We start from the raw sequence: 17,014 nt of genomic DNA, 5'->3' as shown, positions 1-17,014 counted from the left end.
AACTGAGGTAAGGAAGAACGTGACGACTCGGGCTGGTCTGCATGCCCACAGGTGTGGGCACCGCAGGACTCTTCTGGGCTGCGGCTGTGTTGCCTCTTCCGACAAGAAGGCGGCTCTGGACAGAGCCCCCGAAGAGCAGCCACTCGCCTTCCTCTGAGGTACAAATCAGGCAGAGCTTACCCCCAGAGAGCCGGTGCCCACTGGTGTGCAGAAGTCAAAATCAAATGTTCAGAATCAAAAGGGGTGGCGTGGCCGCGCCGCCAGTTCATCAGCAGTTGTATAGACAGATCAGAAAACTAGCATTTAGTATAAAAACTGTCTTTCAAAGGGCGTCGTTTCCTATCGTCCTCCAGACATCATAATTCTTCATGATTCTGAAGTCCTATGGGAAAAGAGAACCGTGGGCAAGAAAACAGGTTACCCGGGCACCACAGCCCTGGGTGCCCACACTTCCATGGCGCCAGCCCACTCTCTGTACCCCCATTCCCATTTCAGCCTTTTAAAAATGTTTGGTTTGAGCCCAGTGCAAAATGGCTCAGTGGCTAAACCCTCCTCTCGTATCCATTGGGACCCCATATGGGCACCAGTTTGTGTCCTGGCTGCTCCACTTCACATCCAGCTCCCTGCCTATGGCCTGGAAAACCAGCGCAGGACAAGCCAAAGCCTTGGGACCCTGTAGCCACACGGGAGACCCAGAAGTTCCTGGCTTCAGCTCAGCTCAGCTACAGCCATTACGAGCACTTGGGGGGTGAACCAGTTGATGGAAGATGTTTCTTTCTGTCTTTCCTCCCTGTAAATCTGCCTTTCTATTGAAAATAATACATCTTGAAAAACTAGTGGTTTTTTTTGGTTTGGTGTTTTCAGGCTTAGAATTTTATTTCAAAAACTAATGAATTAGTCAATTGAACAGAGAGTAGCAGGGATTAGAAACCTATCCTCTGTATGCTCCATTAAAAATGCCCTTAGCAGCTGGGATGGGGCTAGGCCGGGCTGGGAGCTGGGAACACAATGCAGGTCTCCCCAAGGGGGCCAGCCCACCTACGTGCAAGCCGCCACAGCTGTGCAAGCCACCACAGCTGTGCCTGCGGGCTGTACTTAGGCGAGAAGTTGGGATCAGGAGCAGAGGACTGCAGGGGACTGCAATCTGACAAGATGCAGGCGTCCTGACCAGCCTCCTTACTGCTACCCTGGACACACTAGCTGCTCTTATATTTTAAACGCAAAAACCTAAATGGAGGAGACGGCTTTCTGTTTCAAGATACTGAAACATCCTGCAATCTGCACCCCCACCTGGCTGCTTTCATGGGAGCAACATCCCCTGGAGTGACCACGTGTGTGTCTCCAGTCGGGAGTCTGTTCCTCACATCCCAGCCGACAAACCATCTTCTTGGTCTCAGGGTAGCTCATCCCTGGGTGTTTAAATGGCTTTCAATGCTTCTGACATATATATATATATATAAAATAGTAAAACAAACTGCATGTATGTAACTCTTTATCAAGCGCACATTTTTTTTTTTTTTAGGATAAATCTGTAGAGAGGAACTTCTGAGGTTATAAACATTTTAAAGACTCTTCTGGGCAGACATGCTAAATCATTTAAAAACTCAATTGTTCAAATTAATAATTTATTTAAATTTAACTTGCTAATTATTGAATAGATTATTTATTTTAAAGAGTTACAGAGTGGGACAGAGACTGCCCATCCTCTGGTCACTCAGGAGCCAGGAACGCCATCTAGGATTCCCAGGTGTGTGCAGGGGCCCCAGCACTGGGGTCATCCTCCACTGCCTTCCCAGCGACATCCGCAGGGAGCCGGATCAGAAGTGGAGCAGCCAGGACTCACACAGGAGCCCATAAGAGCTGCCAGTACTGCCAAGCGGCAATGTAAACCACTGTGCCAACACCAGCCCCAGATGTGCTGCTCCTAAGCAGTGTTGGCATGATGCCATGAGAACAGCTACATCACCTTCTCCCCCAAAATGGCATCGCCGACATGTCTGCTTTTCCCTGTAGGGCAGAGCCACACACCAGACTGTGACTGACTGCTGCCTTGGAGGACTGACTTGTTATTTATGCTTTCCTCTTACTGAGCCAGGTGGCCACACTCTGCTCCCCTATTTAAGGAACGCTTTAGATTTCAATGAATTTGAATTCATTTTTATGGTGACCATAGACCTTCCTAGCTGAGATATTTAATCTGGTATTAAGATCCATGTGTTGTCTTAATGTTTTTGGAAAGAGTTTCAAGGACAACAAGGCTCAAAATCCAGAGCACAGCTTGTTAGTAAAAAGTCTGTTCGTAGGCTACTAACGTTTTCGAGTGGCCACTACTGTGAGCTATACACAGTAGGAACAGACCAGAAAGACTTAGGTCTTTTCTGTCCTTAGCTTAAATGCAACACACTTCACGCCCATCCCAGTGTGTGTTGGGGAAAGGACTCTCCCCAGCCAATGCAGACTTTGTCGTGGTCTCAGCACACCTGCTCCCCAGTTTACTGACAAACCTGAAAACCTGTGAACCATAAGTAACAGCCACTACAATTAAGGTGCTCCTTCCCCCTCCCAGCACAGCAGGGGAAGAAGCTGATACTGGCGCAGACCGGCAAGGTCAGCTTCTAGAGGGAGCTTTAGCCTCCTGTGTCTCTGCTCATTATTCTGCTGCTTGGGCCACAAATAGAACCCGTGACCGTGAACAAAAGCTCCCCGCGGGTCAGGGAGGTGCGCCTACCTTCTTGGGGCTGCTCGGGCGTCTCTTCCTGGTACAGGGTTCCTGCCTCCTTCTCCTCCTGGAAGCGCACCTGCAGCTGCTTGATTTCCTGATCGTAGTCCTGCCACTCGGGGACGATCCGCACAGCTGCTTGCAGCTTGGGCTCCTTGGTCATGGGATTGTTGCACTGGGACAAGCAGAGGAACATACACCTCAGCGGGACGGAAGCAAGGGCATGCTACATGGAGTTCAAAGGTGTTCCTAGTCCTTGGGAAGCCAGCCCTAACTGCATAGAAAGGACAACGACGAGGGAGCAAGTGATGGGCGAGCAGGAGCAGCAGGACGGTGGGGAAGACAAGCCCTCATACGGGGGGGGGGGAAGCTACACAGCGGGGGGGGGGGGGGAACGAGGCCGACTGGAGGCAGTGGGAACAGTCCCATCAGGCCCTGCGGCACTGGGCTCCCCGCTGCAGGCATAAAAGACAGTTCAGAATTACTGGAAGATGCTCCACAGCCCATGGACCAGTCCCTGAGATGGGTGAGGTAAACGAGATGGCTGTGGGTCACTCTCAATCTATGCAGCTAGCTATGCGGAGGAGCGACATGGGTCACTTACCAAATCAATTGTTTTTGCCTTTTTCTTAGAGGCGTCATCACACCACGTTTCACACCAAAGCCATTCTTGAGGAAGTGATTTAATTGGCACCTGATGGATCATGTTGTTCGGCAAATCCTGTTTGGTCAAGGAAATGAAACATGAGGATCTAATGTTCTGGGAGATGTTTTAAAGAACAGTACAGTAAACTGGTGATGTTAGCTGCTCCTGGCAAATCACAGCCCACCGCAAGTGTTCAGCCCCAAAACGGCCCTCACCAAAAGCTAAGAGAAGTGAGAAAATTCATGTACAGAGTTGTCTGAAACCTCAAAATTCAGACAAAACACTGGACCATAATAAGCAACAGAAAAACATCTGTGTGAAGTGCAGAAATAGCTGCACTCAAACATCTGTCAGAGCAATTATAAGAAAAATATTCCTTTTGACTGCTGAGACAACTGAACACAAGGATCTTCAAAAACAGTTCATGGAAATGCATTCTATGAAAAATCAGGCCGCGTAGTGGCATTAATGCTCCATCAAGTACATGTCAGAGTCCAGAACAGGAAAAAAAATCGAGCAGAAAAATACCATGAGACACAATACAAGAACAACATGTGCTAAGTGTACATAACTCCACAATTTGCAGACATAGATACAGTCACAAAAGATGTAAGGAAAAATTTGACAGAAGTACACGAGACAGATTTCATAAGATGAAAAAAGACTTCTAACAACTCTCCAGAAAGTAAAAGAAGCAGACCAAAAAAAAAAAAAAAAAAAAAAAAAAAGAAGCAGAAGAAGAAAATAAAAAGCAGAAGAAAATAAAAAGTATAACAACACATTGCTAAGCATGACCCAAGCAGAGCAGCAGGGATTCGAGCTGGTGCCCATACAGGATGCCAGTGCTGCGAACGGCGGCTTAATCTGTTACAGCACAATGGCAGTTTCCGATTTTACTTTTAAAGACTTACTTATTTGAAATGCAAGATAACAGGGAGAGACAGAGAGAGGTGTCTCCTATCCACTAGTTTCCTTCTCAGGTAGCTGCAACAGCGAGAGCTAGGCCAGGCTGCAATCAGGAGCCAGGAGCCCCACCAATGTCTCCAACATGGGCGGCAGGTGACCAAGCACTGGGCACGTCAACTGTTGCCTTTCTAGGTGTGTTTGCAGGAAACTGAACGGGAAGTAAGAGTCAGGACACAAATCGGCACTCGGATATGGGATGTTGCTGTTTTTTGCAGGCAGAGGCCTACCCCACAGTGCCACAATGCTGGCCCCCAGATAATTTTAAACAAAGAGGCAAACTGGGAATAAGAGGAATTTCTTTAGTCTGAGTGAGCGGTATCTACAAATTGTACAGCGAATGAAGATCTCTGTCTCTCCTTCTCTCTGCAACGTTGCCTTTCAAATAAAATAAATAAATCTTTTTTTTAAAAAAGGTCTCTTACACTGGCACACACACACCCGTTTCCATGAAGAAACAAGACTTCCTGAGACTACCGTGTTTCATTTTCTGACACAACATTGTGTCTTTGTTGCTGCCAGGTGCTAACCATGAAGAATGGCTACTTACTTGATCAAGATTTGAAAGGCTGTTGGGATCCTGGCTGAGCCCTTGGTACTGTCCCCTGAGTCTGTCACCAGCAGCTATTTTCCTAAACTTCTTCAGGTCCACGACATACAGTGCGCTGAATGGGGAAGACACATTTGTTGTAAGCAGTCATGGATTATGGCAGAAAAAGTTAACTCCACTAAAGCACGCAACAGGCCACCTGCCAAGTGCTCTGGCTTGTCTTGGAGAAGTTAAGACGTAGCCCCACAGCAGTTATCGGCCATGCAGGACTTCAGAGGTGTTTAAGAGGTTACTGCAAAATCCATACTCTGCCACCAGAAGCTAACATTTGTCACTGCTCCTTATTGAACTGTCCTCCAGAGGAAAATGCAGTGGATTCGGCCACACAAAAAAAATAACTATTATTCAGAGTTGTGGTAGAAAAACCCAGCGTGCACAATTCTTTTTGACCTGGGAATATAAATGTGCCACTGAAGTCACCAGACCCCAGCACTTCTGCTTGTAGGAAGCTGCTTCAAAAGGTCTGCGGCAGATTTGGCCCAGCAGGTCAGATTCCGTCGCCCACACTGGAGTCCCCAGGCCTCACCCCGATTCCACTCCCCAACATGGTGGACACTGGAAGGCAGCAGGTGATGCAGCAAGAGGCTGGGCTCCCCCTACCCACCTGGGAGACGTGGGTTACATTCCTAGTTGTTGACTTGGGCCCCGACTTTGGGTCACCGTGGGCATTTGAAGACTGAACAATAGATGGAATACTCAGTATCTCTCTCCTCAAAAACAGTAACAACCTTTTTTTTTTTTTAAAGAAAATATGAAGGTCCAGTGTGGTAGCCTAGTGGCTGAAGTCCTTGCCTTGAATGTTTCCAGATCCCCTATGGGTAATGGTTTGTGTCCCAGCTGTTCCACTTCCCTTCGAGCTTCCCGCTTGTACCTGGGAAGGCACTAGAGGATGGTCCAAAGCCTTGGGACTCTGCACCCACGTGGGAGACCGGGCTTTGGATCGGCTCAGCTCCGGCTGTTTCGGCCACTTTGGGAAGTAAACCAGCAGATGGAGGATCTTTCTCTCTGTCTCGCCTTCTCTGTAAATCTGACTTTTCAATAAAAAAATAAATGTTTATGACAAAAAAAAAGTTTATTCTGGTGTCAAAAATAATGCTCTATAACATACATGAAAAATATGTATTATGAAGAAAAAAAAAGCAACTTAGGCATAAATTTCAAAGAAAGGCATAAAAATCAACTTGTATTTTATTACTTGAAAGGCAAAGTTACGGAGAGGGAAAGATAGATTTTCCATCTGCTGGTTTACTCCCCAAATGGCCATCATGGCTGGGGCTATGCCAGCCTGAAGCCAAGAGCCAGGAGCTTCTTGAAGGTCTCCCACATAGATGCAGGGACCCAAGCACTTGCAACATCTTCTGCTGCTTTTTCCACACACATTAGCAGGGAGCTGGATAGGAAATGGAGCAGATGGGTTTTGGACCGGCAACCATATGGGATGCCAGTGTGACAGACGCTGGTTTAACTAGCTATGCCACCAGGTCGGCCCCATGAACTCATAGTTTCAGTCCCAAGCTTCCATGAACACTTCCTAGTGCCCTACTGCATTCCACCAGTCTCCTTACTTTCAAATCATTCAGAGCATGCCTTCCCAGAGAAACATAACAAACACATCCACTATAGGACCTGAGTTTCACTTCCAGGAACAGACCCAAAAATACACTTCAACTGCGTATAACTACCACTGTGTATTTGATAGATAACATATTACAAATCATTATAAATAATTGTAAAAAGCAACGCAAGTCCTTCCCCATATATTGATATTCCGTGTATTTAGACACTAAGTAAAAATTATAGCAAACCAATATAAATAGCATGATACATTCTGAGCAAAAAAGAACACGCATTCATAGCTGCTTACGCAAGGACAGACTGTGAATAAACCACAGAATATACCTGATGCAGGGGTGTGTACTGAGTAGAAGAGAGGTAGGACTAGAATCATATTTTCCCCTGTATATTATATTTGGGATGGGATATAGGTATCTTAACAGTGGGGCCAAATGCCTACCCCGAAACCCATACTTAACTTTTTAAAATATAATTTTTACTTTTGACTAACATAATGTATTACTTATTCACAGTGTAAACTTCTCAAATTTAGACAACACAGCATCATTGGGCATACCCCTTTCTCAGTACCTGATGTGGTATTTTCGCCCAGCTAAATGACTGGCCCAATACCCCGACTTCCAGAACCTGTAGCCATCCATTTCTCTTCGACTATCACAGAAAGGAGTGTAGCCGTAAGGGGCACCATCCAAATTGAAATCCCTCAACTCCTTCAGATCTGTCCGTACAATCTGCAGGAAAGAACAGCACAAGCCATTTGTACGGAGGCCATGCAGAGAGCTCCAGGGCAGCAGCTCCCTTCAGGCAGCACAAAGGGGCAGCCCGGTGGGAAAGAAAGCCAGTCCCAGCCTGGATCCCCCCCACTTAATAGCCGACTGTGCCAACTAACAAATAAAACCTAGCCTAGTAGGAGGCTCAATTTCCTTGCTTGCAAATGGAAATAATGGCAGTACTCCTGTCACAGGGTCGCAGAGGTGGATCATGGAAGTGAACAGGTGAAACCGTGGCTATGTACTCAACCAAGATTAGATGTAGACGTACCGGAATAAGAAAAGGATGTTTCCTGGTTGAGTATATAATGCTATGATAATTTTGTTACGATAAGGAAAATGACAAATACGTAATACAAAATTAAAGTGATCCTATCTTGGGTGATGCTTTTCCATATGTTTTTACAAAAAAACTTACTTTGAAAGGCAGAGTGAAAAAAATCTGTTGAGTCACTCTCTAAGCGGCTGCAATAACCAGGGCTGGAGCCAGCCCGAAGCCAGGATGCAGGAACTCTGTGTCTCCCACATGGTGGCAGGAGCCCGGATACAGGGGCCATCTTCTGCTGCCTTCACAGGAACATGAGCAGAAGATCAGAAGCAGAGCAGCCAGGACTCTGATGGTGCTTCTGAAATGGGATGCCGATGCTGTGGGTGACAGCTTAACCTGCCCTGCGACTATGCTGGTGCCTATATTTTCAAACAGGTCATTTCCACAAATGGAAAAAATGCCTTCTAAAAAAAAAAAGAACGGGAAAGCTGCTACCTTTATTACAACTAGGAAAATCTGGTCCGTTTCACAGCTTACCTGATCAGCATCCACAAACAGGAATTTGTCGACCACGAGTGGGAAAAGCACATCCAGGAACAGGATCTTGTAACCCCAGATGATGCGCTGCTTCTCCGTCTGCTGGTGAAGCCACCTGGGCCATTTGTACTGCACAAGTTCATACTGGAAATTGTACTTGCGTGCCATGTAAGGGATAAACTCCTATTTTGAGATATGGGGAACAAAACCAACAGTGATCTGTTCTCATTAAGAAACCTGGCATCATAATCTAAGGCAATCACCACAATTAAGACCCACGTAAAATGCAGTCACTGCAAGAACTGGCACACGAAATGATACAAGTCTTTCTAAGCAAAAGCTTTTAGATTTACAGCTCTCTGTATGTCACTTCCAAGTCCATTTAACCATTTTTTAGTTTGATTATGAGATGTCCTCAAGGCTAGGGTCAGTCCAGGAAACAACATGGCAAAGTCAAAGTTCTACACAAATCTGCTGCCATTAATGAGCATGTCTTTCAGATTCTAAATGCAAGCACCTTCAGAGAACCAGCAATAAATCAGTCACCTAGGAGATTTGTTAATGAATACATTAAAAGTTGTTTACTAAATGTTATGGGGGGGCGGAGAATGCACGTAAATCACTGTAGATGACAAATTATGGCTGACGTAAATGAAGCAAAAATCTCTCCAAGGCTATCATTCTTGTTTTTGCATGGAATCAATCATCACTTTATCGTCAGGAGTTAGTGGTTCATGATAAAACCAGTCATTCTCCTCAACGAAAACTGGCACTGAGTTTTCCAAATAAAGGGAACATTACTCCATCAAAGGTTTGCTTCAAAAACAAACAAAAAACAATACAGATGATCTCTGTTCACCCTTTCCAAGCTTCAAGCAGGTCAGTAATTTTGGTTTGGTTTTACAATGACTGTTATCGTAAAACAGACAAACTGGAAGCATAACCAACACAGATACAGGCAATAAAATTAAGGTAACTTAACAAACAGAAAGCAGCAAGTAACTATGTATCCATTAGAGTATTTCTAGTATCCGTTATACAAAAAAACATCTCCTTAATGCCATTGCGTTCCCTGAGAAACCAACCTTGAACGTAGGCGACAAATAATTCTTCAAGAACCAGAACTTCACAGGAGTCTTGGTGTTCTTCAGCACGGACAGCATCATTATGCTGCCAAATGAAAAGCAGATAATAACAAAATCCTCCTGGGCATTATTCTCAACAGTGAATACAGTCAACACAACAAGCAGAATGTTCAAGGCTAATTAAAGGATGGCTCGGTTAGGCAGGCGCCCTTTTTCTGTTTAATCAGTTGTTAATGGATGGGAGAGAAGGGGCCTTTATCACCCATAAATACATATCTGAGAGAGGCAAAGGTTATAATTCTGTTGTGAAATCTGCTTTTTTTTCCCCCAAAGATTTTTTTTTTATTTTTATTGGAAAGGCAGATTAGATTTACAGAGAAGAGAGAAAGGTTTCCCAAATGGCCATAATGGCCAGAGCTGAGCTTTCCCCGGGTCCTGCGGCTTTGGGCCATCCTCTACTGTTTCCCCAGGCAGGCAGCTGGAAGGGAAGCGGAGCACATGGGACACAAATGGGCATCCATATCAGATCCTGGCACTTGCAATGTGAGGATTTATTTAGCCACGGAGTTATCGCACCAGACAACCAAAGATTTTTTTTTTTAGAACAAGATTTATTGGGCCCGGCGTGGTAGCCTAGCAGCAAAAGTGCTCGCCTTGAATGCCCCGGGATCCCATATGGGCACCGGTTCTAATCCCATCAGGCCCCGCTTCCCATCCAGCTCCCTGCTTGTATCCTGGGAAAGCAGTTGAGGACGGCTCAAAGTCTTGGGACCCTGCACCCACGTGCAGATCTGGAGGAGGTTCCTGACTCCCAGATTTGGATCAGTGCAGTTCTGGCCGTTGCAGTCACTTGGGGAGTGAATCACTGGATGGAAGATCTTCCTGTCTCTCCTTCTCTCTATATATATCTGACTTCCCAATAAAAATAAATAAACCTTAAAAAAAATTATTTATTTAATTTGAAAGGTAGAATTACAGAGAGAAGAGGGGAGAGACAGAATCTTACAGCTGCTGGTTTAATCTCCAAATGGGCACAGGACTGGGCTAAGCCGAAACCAGGAGCCTGGGCCATCTTCAGGGTCTCCCACATGGCAGGGCTCCAAGTACATACACCATCTTCTATAGACCAGGCAGGACTTGAACTGGCACCCATATGGGATGCCAGCTTTGCCAGCAGAAAAATAAAAGGCATCTCCTGAGAGCTGAGCCTTCCTACCATGACAAGGCCCTCACATGTGCCTTCCACTTTACCGCCAGCACGTCACCCAGCCCAAGCGTGCGGCTCCTGGCTCGAGCTGTGAGAATGCAGGCCAGTCCTTCATGCTCTGGGGCTCAGTTTGTGTGAGTCAGGAATGTCCTTACACAAAGACTGAGGCTCTGCTGGCTCTAAAACCCCTGGGAACCTGCAGGGAACAGTGAAGGGTGCCACAGGTCTGCCTGCTCTCTACTTTCTCATTTTTCCTAATTTTAAGCAATGTCTCGGGGGAGGAGGCCTTAGCTACAACACTTGCACGGCGACAGCAGAGGTCTGTATCCTCGAAATACACACACGGAGCACACATTACACAGCTTAACTCCCTGGCACTGAACAGACAAAAACAGACCCATCAGGCACGCCAGGCACCGGGCCCACACAGGTTCAAGCATACAGCACAGGCACAGAGGGCAGAATTCCACAACACGCTTTCTCTCTACGAATGACCTGTGAGACAAAATCATTCACACACACTAAAGTGATCAACAAGACTAACCGAAGAAATCGTTCATAGAGGTGACCGGATGCGACAGAGAAAATATTAATTATGTCATCTTTATCTGGTTTCACATCCTCCGTCTTCTGTCCTCCTGTGAAGCCCCTGTAGTAACAAAGGTGAGAGTAAGGCCGCTTGAAGAGCAGGCAGAGAGGCTGCTCGCCTCTTCCCTCCCTGCCTGGGGGGTGCGGCTGCAGATGGCCTTTGAGATCCTTATGCACCATGAGAGCCTGGGCTGGCGGCACCAGGCCCAGAGACAACGACGGCACTCACGCCGAGGCAGTGATACTATACACAGTATGTACGATAGGGAAGTGCAATGAGCTCTTCAACACAAGGCGGGAACAGAAGTCACTTCACCACGAGGAGACAGCAGCCACCTTCAGGCAGCCACGGGTGAAAGCACTCGTCTACTTCAAATGTAAGTGGAATATTTGCTGTACAAGAGCAGAAGGCAAAAAGCCCAGGCAGCATCGTTATATTAAAAAGGAGAAGACAATACTGAGACATGTCTCAAACTTCCCTTAAAAATGTGGCTTCTCTTTATGCTGCCAATTTACCATTTGAAGGAGTCCCAAAATCCAGATTCATTCTCACTTGTCCCATCGCTCAGCAGGTCTTCGTTCACCATGTCCGCCTTCTTCTGCACCTGCAATCATACATCATGGGCTCATTCCCCCACATAGGTCTAACAGGCAAGCCTGACGCACTGATGTACACTGTGCGTGCTGCTGACATAGGGCACTGTCACACAATCCCCCCACAGGCGGGGGAAAACCCACCCAGGGCCTGGACACTCTCAGCAGAAGCAACCACAGCAGAATGTTCCCGTGGGAACTTCAGGTGAAGAATTTCAACCTCTTCATGAGACAGCAGCCATCTGCAACTTGCAAAGTGGATGGATGAAGGACATGAAATCAAACTGTGAGTTAAACCAGAAGCTCTGAGAGGAAGGAAGCACTTCTGGTCAGGATCTGAGGGATGTCCTGGCACCGACACAGGCTAACTCTTGAAAGCACAGGAACCATTTTCCGCTCACCCAGGCGTGGCCGACTTCAGGGTTTATTATGTATAAGCACCATTTATCCTGCAGTATATTTTATCTGAATTTACAGCACTCTAAAAAGTTGCAAATGCTAAGAAAAAGCCAAAGCGAGCAGAAATCACAGAGGACTGTCATTTCATTACTTAGAGAGTAAGTTGCTCAACAACACTGTGAACTGGGAACAATGCATATGAAGTGGGACTTCTGCCGACTGAGGTCCTCAGCAGGTGTGACCTCCAAGTTCCAGCAGCACTCCTATAACTGCAATGGCAAGCTCCAAAGGGAGCTGGGGGCTGGGCTCAAGATCTGAGTCTTTACACAGTGACTGCCTAGTGACAAAAAGCGGCTAAGTTTACCGGCAGTAAGCAAGTGAGTGCCTCGGGGTAACAGACTCACCTTCACTTTAATAATTTTACTTTTGAAGTTGTTGAGGACGATGACAACCTCATCAGCGTCAGGAGGAGAATCAGTACCATCGTGGCTTGGAGAGAAAAACAGGAGACATACTACAAATCCCAACTCTCACAAGGCAGTCAAGAGGCACGAAAACCGGCCGTGCTTGCTAACCTTCCTCGTGCTAAAGGATGCTTTCAGAACCAAATTGTTTCCCACCTGGAGGAAGCCACTTGAAGCTTCATGGAAGCACTTGTCACAATCCTGAATTTCACAGGAAGTGGGTGCCTAAGCTCCCTCACAAATCCTTGTCAAGTGATCTGTCAGAGTGGGCTGCTCTCAGGCATGGGACACTCCTAACAAACACTGAACAACCGTGCGGGCCCACAGATCTGAGCCAGGCAGGGTGCCTTCCATGAAGGACAGTGATGGGGAAGGACCTCTGCGTCCTCCCTGGAACCACAACACATCTCCTCTTCACCTGGCGGGGCACTGTGAAGGAATCTACTGTCTCCTCTGTCTAGAGACACACAGTCAGCCAGGGCTGACCCTCAGCTCTATGTGCAGGCAGACCGGGGCAGAGGCAGGAAACTCACAAACAACACTTCCCTATCAAACATCAGGGTCCAAAGTCACAGGAAGAATATGAGTTCTCTGCATGTGCTGTCATTCAGCAAAACAGAGTTCTTAGGCAAAAGTAAGATTCTAACAGGAGCGGAACCCAAAGTAACACAAACTAAGATTGGCAAGCACAGGAGGACAGGAACCAGAGACATTTAACATGGGGGTATCAGTCCACTCAAAGGTAAGGGGAAACACTGGGGAGCTAGGGCACAAAGAAAGGTTAGAGGCAAAATGTGGAGAAATGTCTCCTGTTTACCATGCAGATGTTGTTATGGTGCAAAATCCAATAGAAAAAAGATCTCTTGCGTCTTGCTTTTGTGCAGGACGGGAGCAAAAGAAAGACACACAAAGCAGTGTCTCAAACCATCTCTAATGAAAAGTGTTCCCCAGAAAAGTCCCAGCGTGACTTCACACGGCTTAAAACTAACTTACACTGTGGTAATCAGAACTGACGCTGAACTTAAGCTGATAAGCACATGCAGCTTTAGAAAGACTTTGTCAAGACCCTGCAGACCAACCATAAACCTTCCTGATCAAGACACGCACTTTCAGTAGACAAATTTGCTTTTTTCTTTCCCCCCCCCAAAAAAAATTACACTTTTCACCTGCCTATGGTCTGCATTACAGTGAATACATGATTTAATTCCACACATGCAAAGGAGTCACTGAAGAATAAAACCTGGCAATTCAAGGGTCCTTTAAAAAAAGTATGAAAAATGGAATTAAGAGATCAGTTTATATGGGCGTTAAAATGCATATTATGAAAAAAACTACACATGGATTTCACATCTTTTTTCTATCTCTCATTATCCAATTTTACCATAATAAATATTCCATATTTAATTTACTGGAAAAACACTGCCTCATCCCACATAGAATTATGAAGCCATGTTGCTCAGCTACCCAACAGGATTATTTTCAATCAGATCTGATCCTAAGTTCGAAAGGTCCTGAAGCAATGCACCCGCAGCACGCGCCCCTACCTATAGATCCTGTAGATATCCTCCGAGCGCCCCTTCCGCAGTCTGAGAAACCAGGCTCCCGGGTTGGCTTTCAGCTGAAAATAGCCCTGCGACAAGAAGAAAAGCCAGATGTTAGGTCTCTTCAAAACATCGACATGCTGTTTCTGAGAAACAGTTCCTTTCATTTTCAGTCAAAAACAAAAGTTTGGTGTATGTATACATCTTGGAAATTCTAGCAAAGCACATGCCAATCAAATTAAGAAGTCCGCCTACCAGCGACGAATCAAGGTGGGGCAGGTGTTGGGGTACAGCACAAGCCACTGCTTAGCACCCCGGCATCTCCTGTGTATGGCCTGGGATAATCACGTCCCAGGTGCACTGCTTCGGATCCAGCCTTCCCTGATGCACCCCAAGAGGCAGCAGCTGACTGCTCAAGTGCTGGGACCCCTGCCACCTACGTGGGAGACCTAGACGGAATTTTGGGCTCCTAGCTTTGGCCTGGTGCAGCCCTGGGTATTTTAGGTATCTGAGAAGCAAACATGTAGGTAGGATAGAAGATATGTCTCCCACACCTCTCTCTGTTATACTCTGCCTTCCAAAGTAATAACAATACATAAACAGACATTAAAAAAAAAAATCTAGGTGTGCTCCATGGATCAGCTATGAAGCTACAGAGCAAAAAAACAAAGCTTTAGCTCACGAGCAATTTATTCCATATAGGTCCATTCAGTTAGAGCAGACATTACGTTATTTTTGGGTTAACTTAATTTTGATCCACAAATTGAACTGAACTAGTGATTTTTAAAAATGGATCAAATCAAGCCAATTATGAATTTTAATCTCACGCTATGGTTCAGAATGCCAGCTGCTTTATGATAAACTATGGTATGCAAATGACCACAATACTATCTGATGAAGTGCGTATTTACCAGATTGGCCATGACAATGGTATCCACAACCACAGGATTGGCTGAAGTTCCTAATGTAAACTGCAATCCTCGAGGGGGTTGACCTGTGGTGACGTCATAGCAATGACCTTCCAGCAACAGGTACTCCAGCTCATACTCAGCAGCTACTATGCTGTCCACCTGCAATATTGAGATGGAATCACTTGAAGACTCTGCACCAAAACAGATACATCTGAAAAGCACTCCACAAAATGAATAAAGCAGACAAAAAAGACACATATACCATATACTTTAAGAATTTTCAGGCCCAGCCTAATGGATATTGCTAGGAGACTCCCCCCAGCCCCAGCCCTTCCTGTCACTCCAGTGCCACGCATAGCAACACACCTGCACACACGTGTGGGCACACCTGCACACACAAGGCAAACCCCGAGAACCATGGCCCTTCTCACAGTTAACTCCACTCAGGGACACTTTGACCACAGAGCACCGCCTCTCGCCCAGCACCCCACAGCCCTCTACACAGAATCCTCCCTCGTCCTGACCCCAAATGCAGGTCAAGATCCCCAGGCACCCGCAAAAAGCCCAGTGCCCCTGCTGTTCATCTTAGCTTGCAAAGAACAGGAAGCCCCACATCCCAGGCCTCTCACACCTGCCCTGACCCAGGACGGAGTGCACAGCTGGCAGGGGACACAGCTCTCTCACTCAGCAAAGGACAGGAGCAGAGGACAGCCTTGAGGGGAGGACACAGGGCCACCGGTGGGGTCAGAGCCACTTTGCTCTGAGCTTGGTCAGGACCGGCCTGCGACTACACAGGGGCTGCCCCTCCCTTCTCTGAAGCTGCTCCCACCTTGCCCACAGCCACCTGCTTCCTTCCCAGTGATGGGATCCCATACGGGCACTGGTTCTAATCCCGGCACCCATCCAGCTCCCTGCTTAAGGCCTGGGAAAGCAGTCGAGAACAGCCCAAGGCCTAGGGATCCTGCACCCATGTGGGAGACCTGAAGAGGCTCTTGGCTTTGGATCAGCAGTTTTGGCCGTTGTGGCCATTTGGGGAGTAAATCAGCGGACCAAAGACCTTTCTCTCTGTCTCTCCCTCTCTTAAATCTGAATTACCAATAAAAATAAATAAATCTTAAAAAAAAAAAAAAAAAGAATACTCAAGAAGAGACAAAACTACACCATGAGAGAAAACATTTCAGTTGTTTCTTGGAGCCAGCGGAAGGTGCAGGCTGCCTGCAAAGAGGTGGTAAGTTAACTTTTGGGGGTGAGTGAAATACATCTCAGCAGTGGTGAAGGTTAATAAAGATGTCTGTGTTCATGCACTGGTACAAAAGCACCAAGATTACAGCGAAATTGTTCATAATATAAAAAAAGGCAAGAAACAATCTAAATTTTCTTTCACGAATGGATAAAGAAAATGTAATATGTGAACACATTATTCAACTATAGACAATCTGTCATTTGTGACCACATAAATGGACTTGGAGGTTACGGTAGGGGAAGTAAGTCAGATATAGAACAACAAATACTGCTATCAATCATTTGTGAAAATGAAAACAGTTAATCTCACACACACACAAAAAAAGTAGAGTACAGTAGCAGCTACCAAGGCCTGAGAAGGTCCTGGGAGAGGAAATGGAGAAAATATCTGGTTAATGAGTACAGTGGTGCCCACTGTCACCTTTTTAAAAGATAGGCACCAAGCAATGAACGTAGGCATCTACCTATTCACTTTCCAAACACCCACAAAAGCCAGGATTGGGCTGGGCTGGGCTTGGCCAAGGCCAGAAACTGGAGACACAATGGAATTCTTGCCTGTTGGTGAAGGGGACCAGCAGTAATAACCCTGCCTCCCACCACGTGCACTGGCAGGAAGCTGCAGCGAAGAGCCCTCTGGTTCTGACATGGGATGTAAGCACCTCCACTTCTAGGCTAAATGCCTGCCCCAAGAAGAATAACTTCTAAGAGTCTAGAGTACAGCAGAGTAACTGTGGTTGTTTATTTCAAACTCCTGGCAGAAATAACTTTTTTTTTAATTAATTTTTTTTTTTTATTGCAAAGTCAGATATACAGAAAGGAGGAGAGACAAAGATCTTCTGTCCGATGATTCACTCCCCAAGTAAGCGCAACGGCTGGTTCTGTGCTGATCCAAAGA

The 17,014-nt window shown here is 46.3% G+C and overlaps 1 protein-coding gene across 1 annotated transcript in view; it reads right to left on the bottom strand.

The window, feature by feature from the left end:
* Positions 1–208: 208 nt before the first annotated feature.
* Positions 209–17,014, bottom strand: part of UGGT1 (UDP-glucose glycoprotein glucosyltransferase 1) — an 89,285-nt gene continuing 72,479 nt past the window's right edge. The window contains exons 30-41 of the mRNA XM_058664368.1: positions 14,878–15,036; positions 13,970–14,055; positions 12,366–12,450; positions 11,485–11,573; positions 10,925–11,029; positions 9,174–9,258; positions 8,089–8,271; positions 7,084–7,244; positions 4,879–4,993; positions 3,324–3,440; positions 2,729–2,894; positions 209–382 (exon numbers count right to left, since the gene is read on the bottom strand). Of these exons, the coding sequence (XP_058520351.1) occupies positions 357–382; positions 2,729–2,894; positions 3,324–3,440; positions 4,879–4,993; positions 7,084–7,244; positions 8,089–8,271; positions 9,174–9,258; positions 10,925–11,029; positions 11,485–11,573; positions 12,366–12,450; positions 13,970–14,055; positions 14,878–15,036 (1,377 nt within the window). The 3' untranslated portion in view covers positions 209–356. The remainder of the gene's footprint in view (positions 383–2,728; positions 2,895–3,323; positions 3,441–4,878; positions 4,994–7,083; positions 7,245–8,088; positions 8,272–9,173; positions 9,259–10,924; positions 11,030–11,484; positions 11,574–12,365; positions 12,451–13,969; positions 14,056–14,877; positions 15,037–17,014) is intronic.

Source organism: Ochotona princeps, chromosome 5 (assembly GCF_030435755.1).
Source record: "Ochotona princeps isolate mOchPri1 chromosome 5, mOchPri1.hap1, whole genome shotgun sequence".
NCBI classification, from domain to species: Eukaryota; Metazoa; Chordata; class Mammalia; order Lagomorpha; family Ochotonidae; genus Ochotona; species Ochotona princeps.
This window is presented reverse-complemented; position numbering and strand designations above follow the sequence as displayed.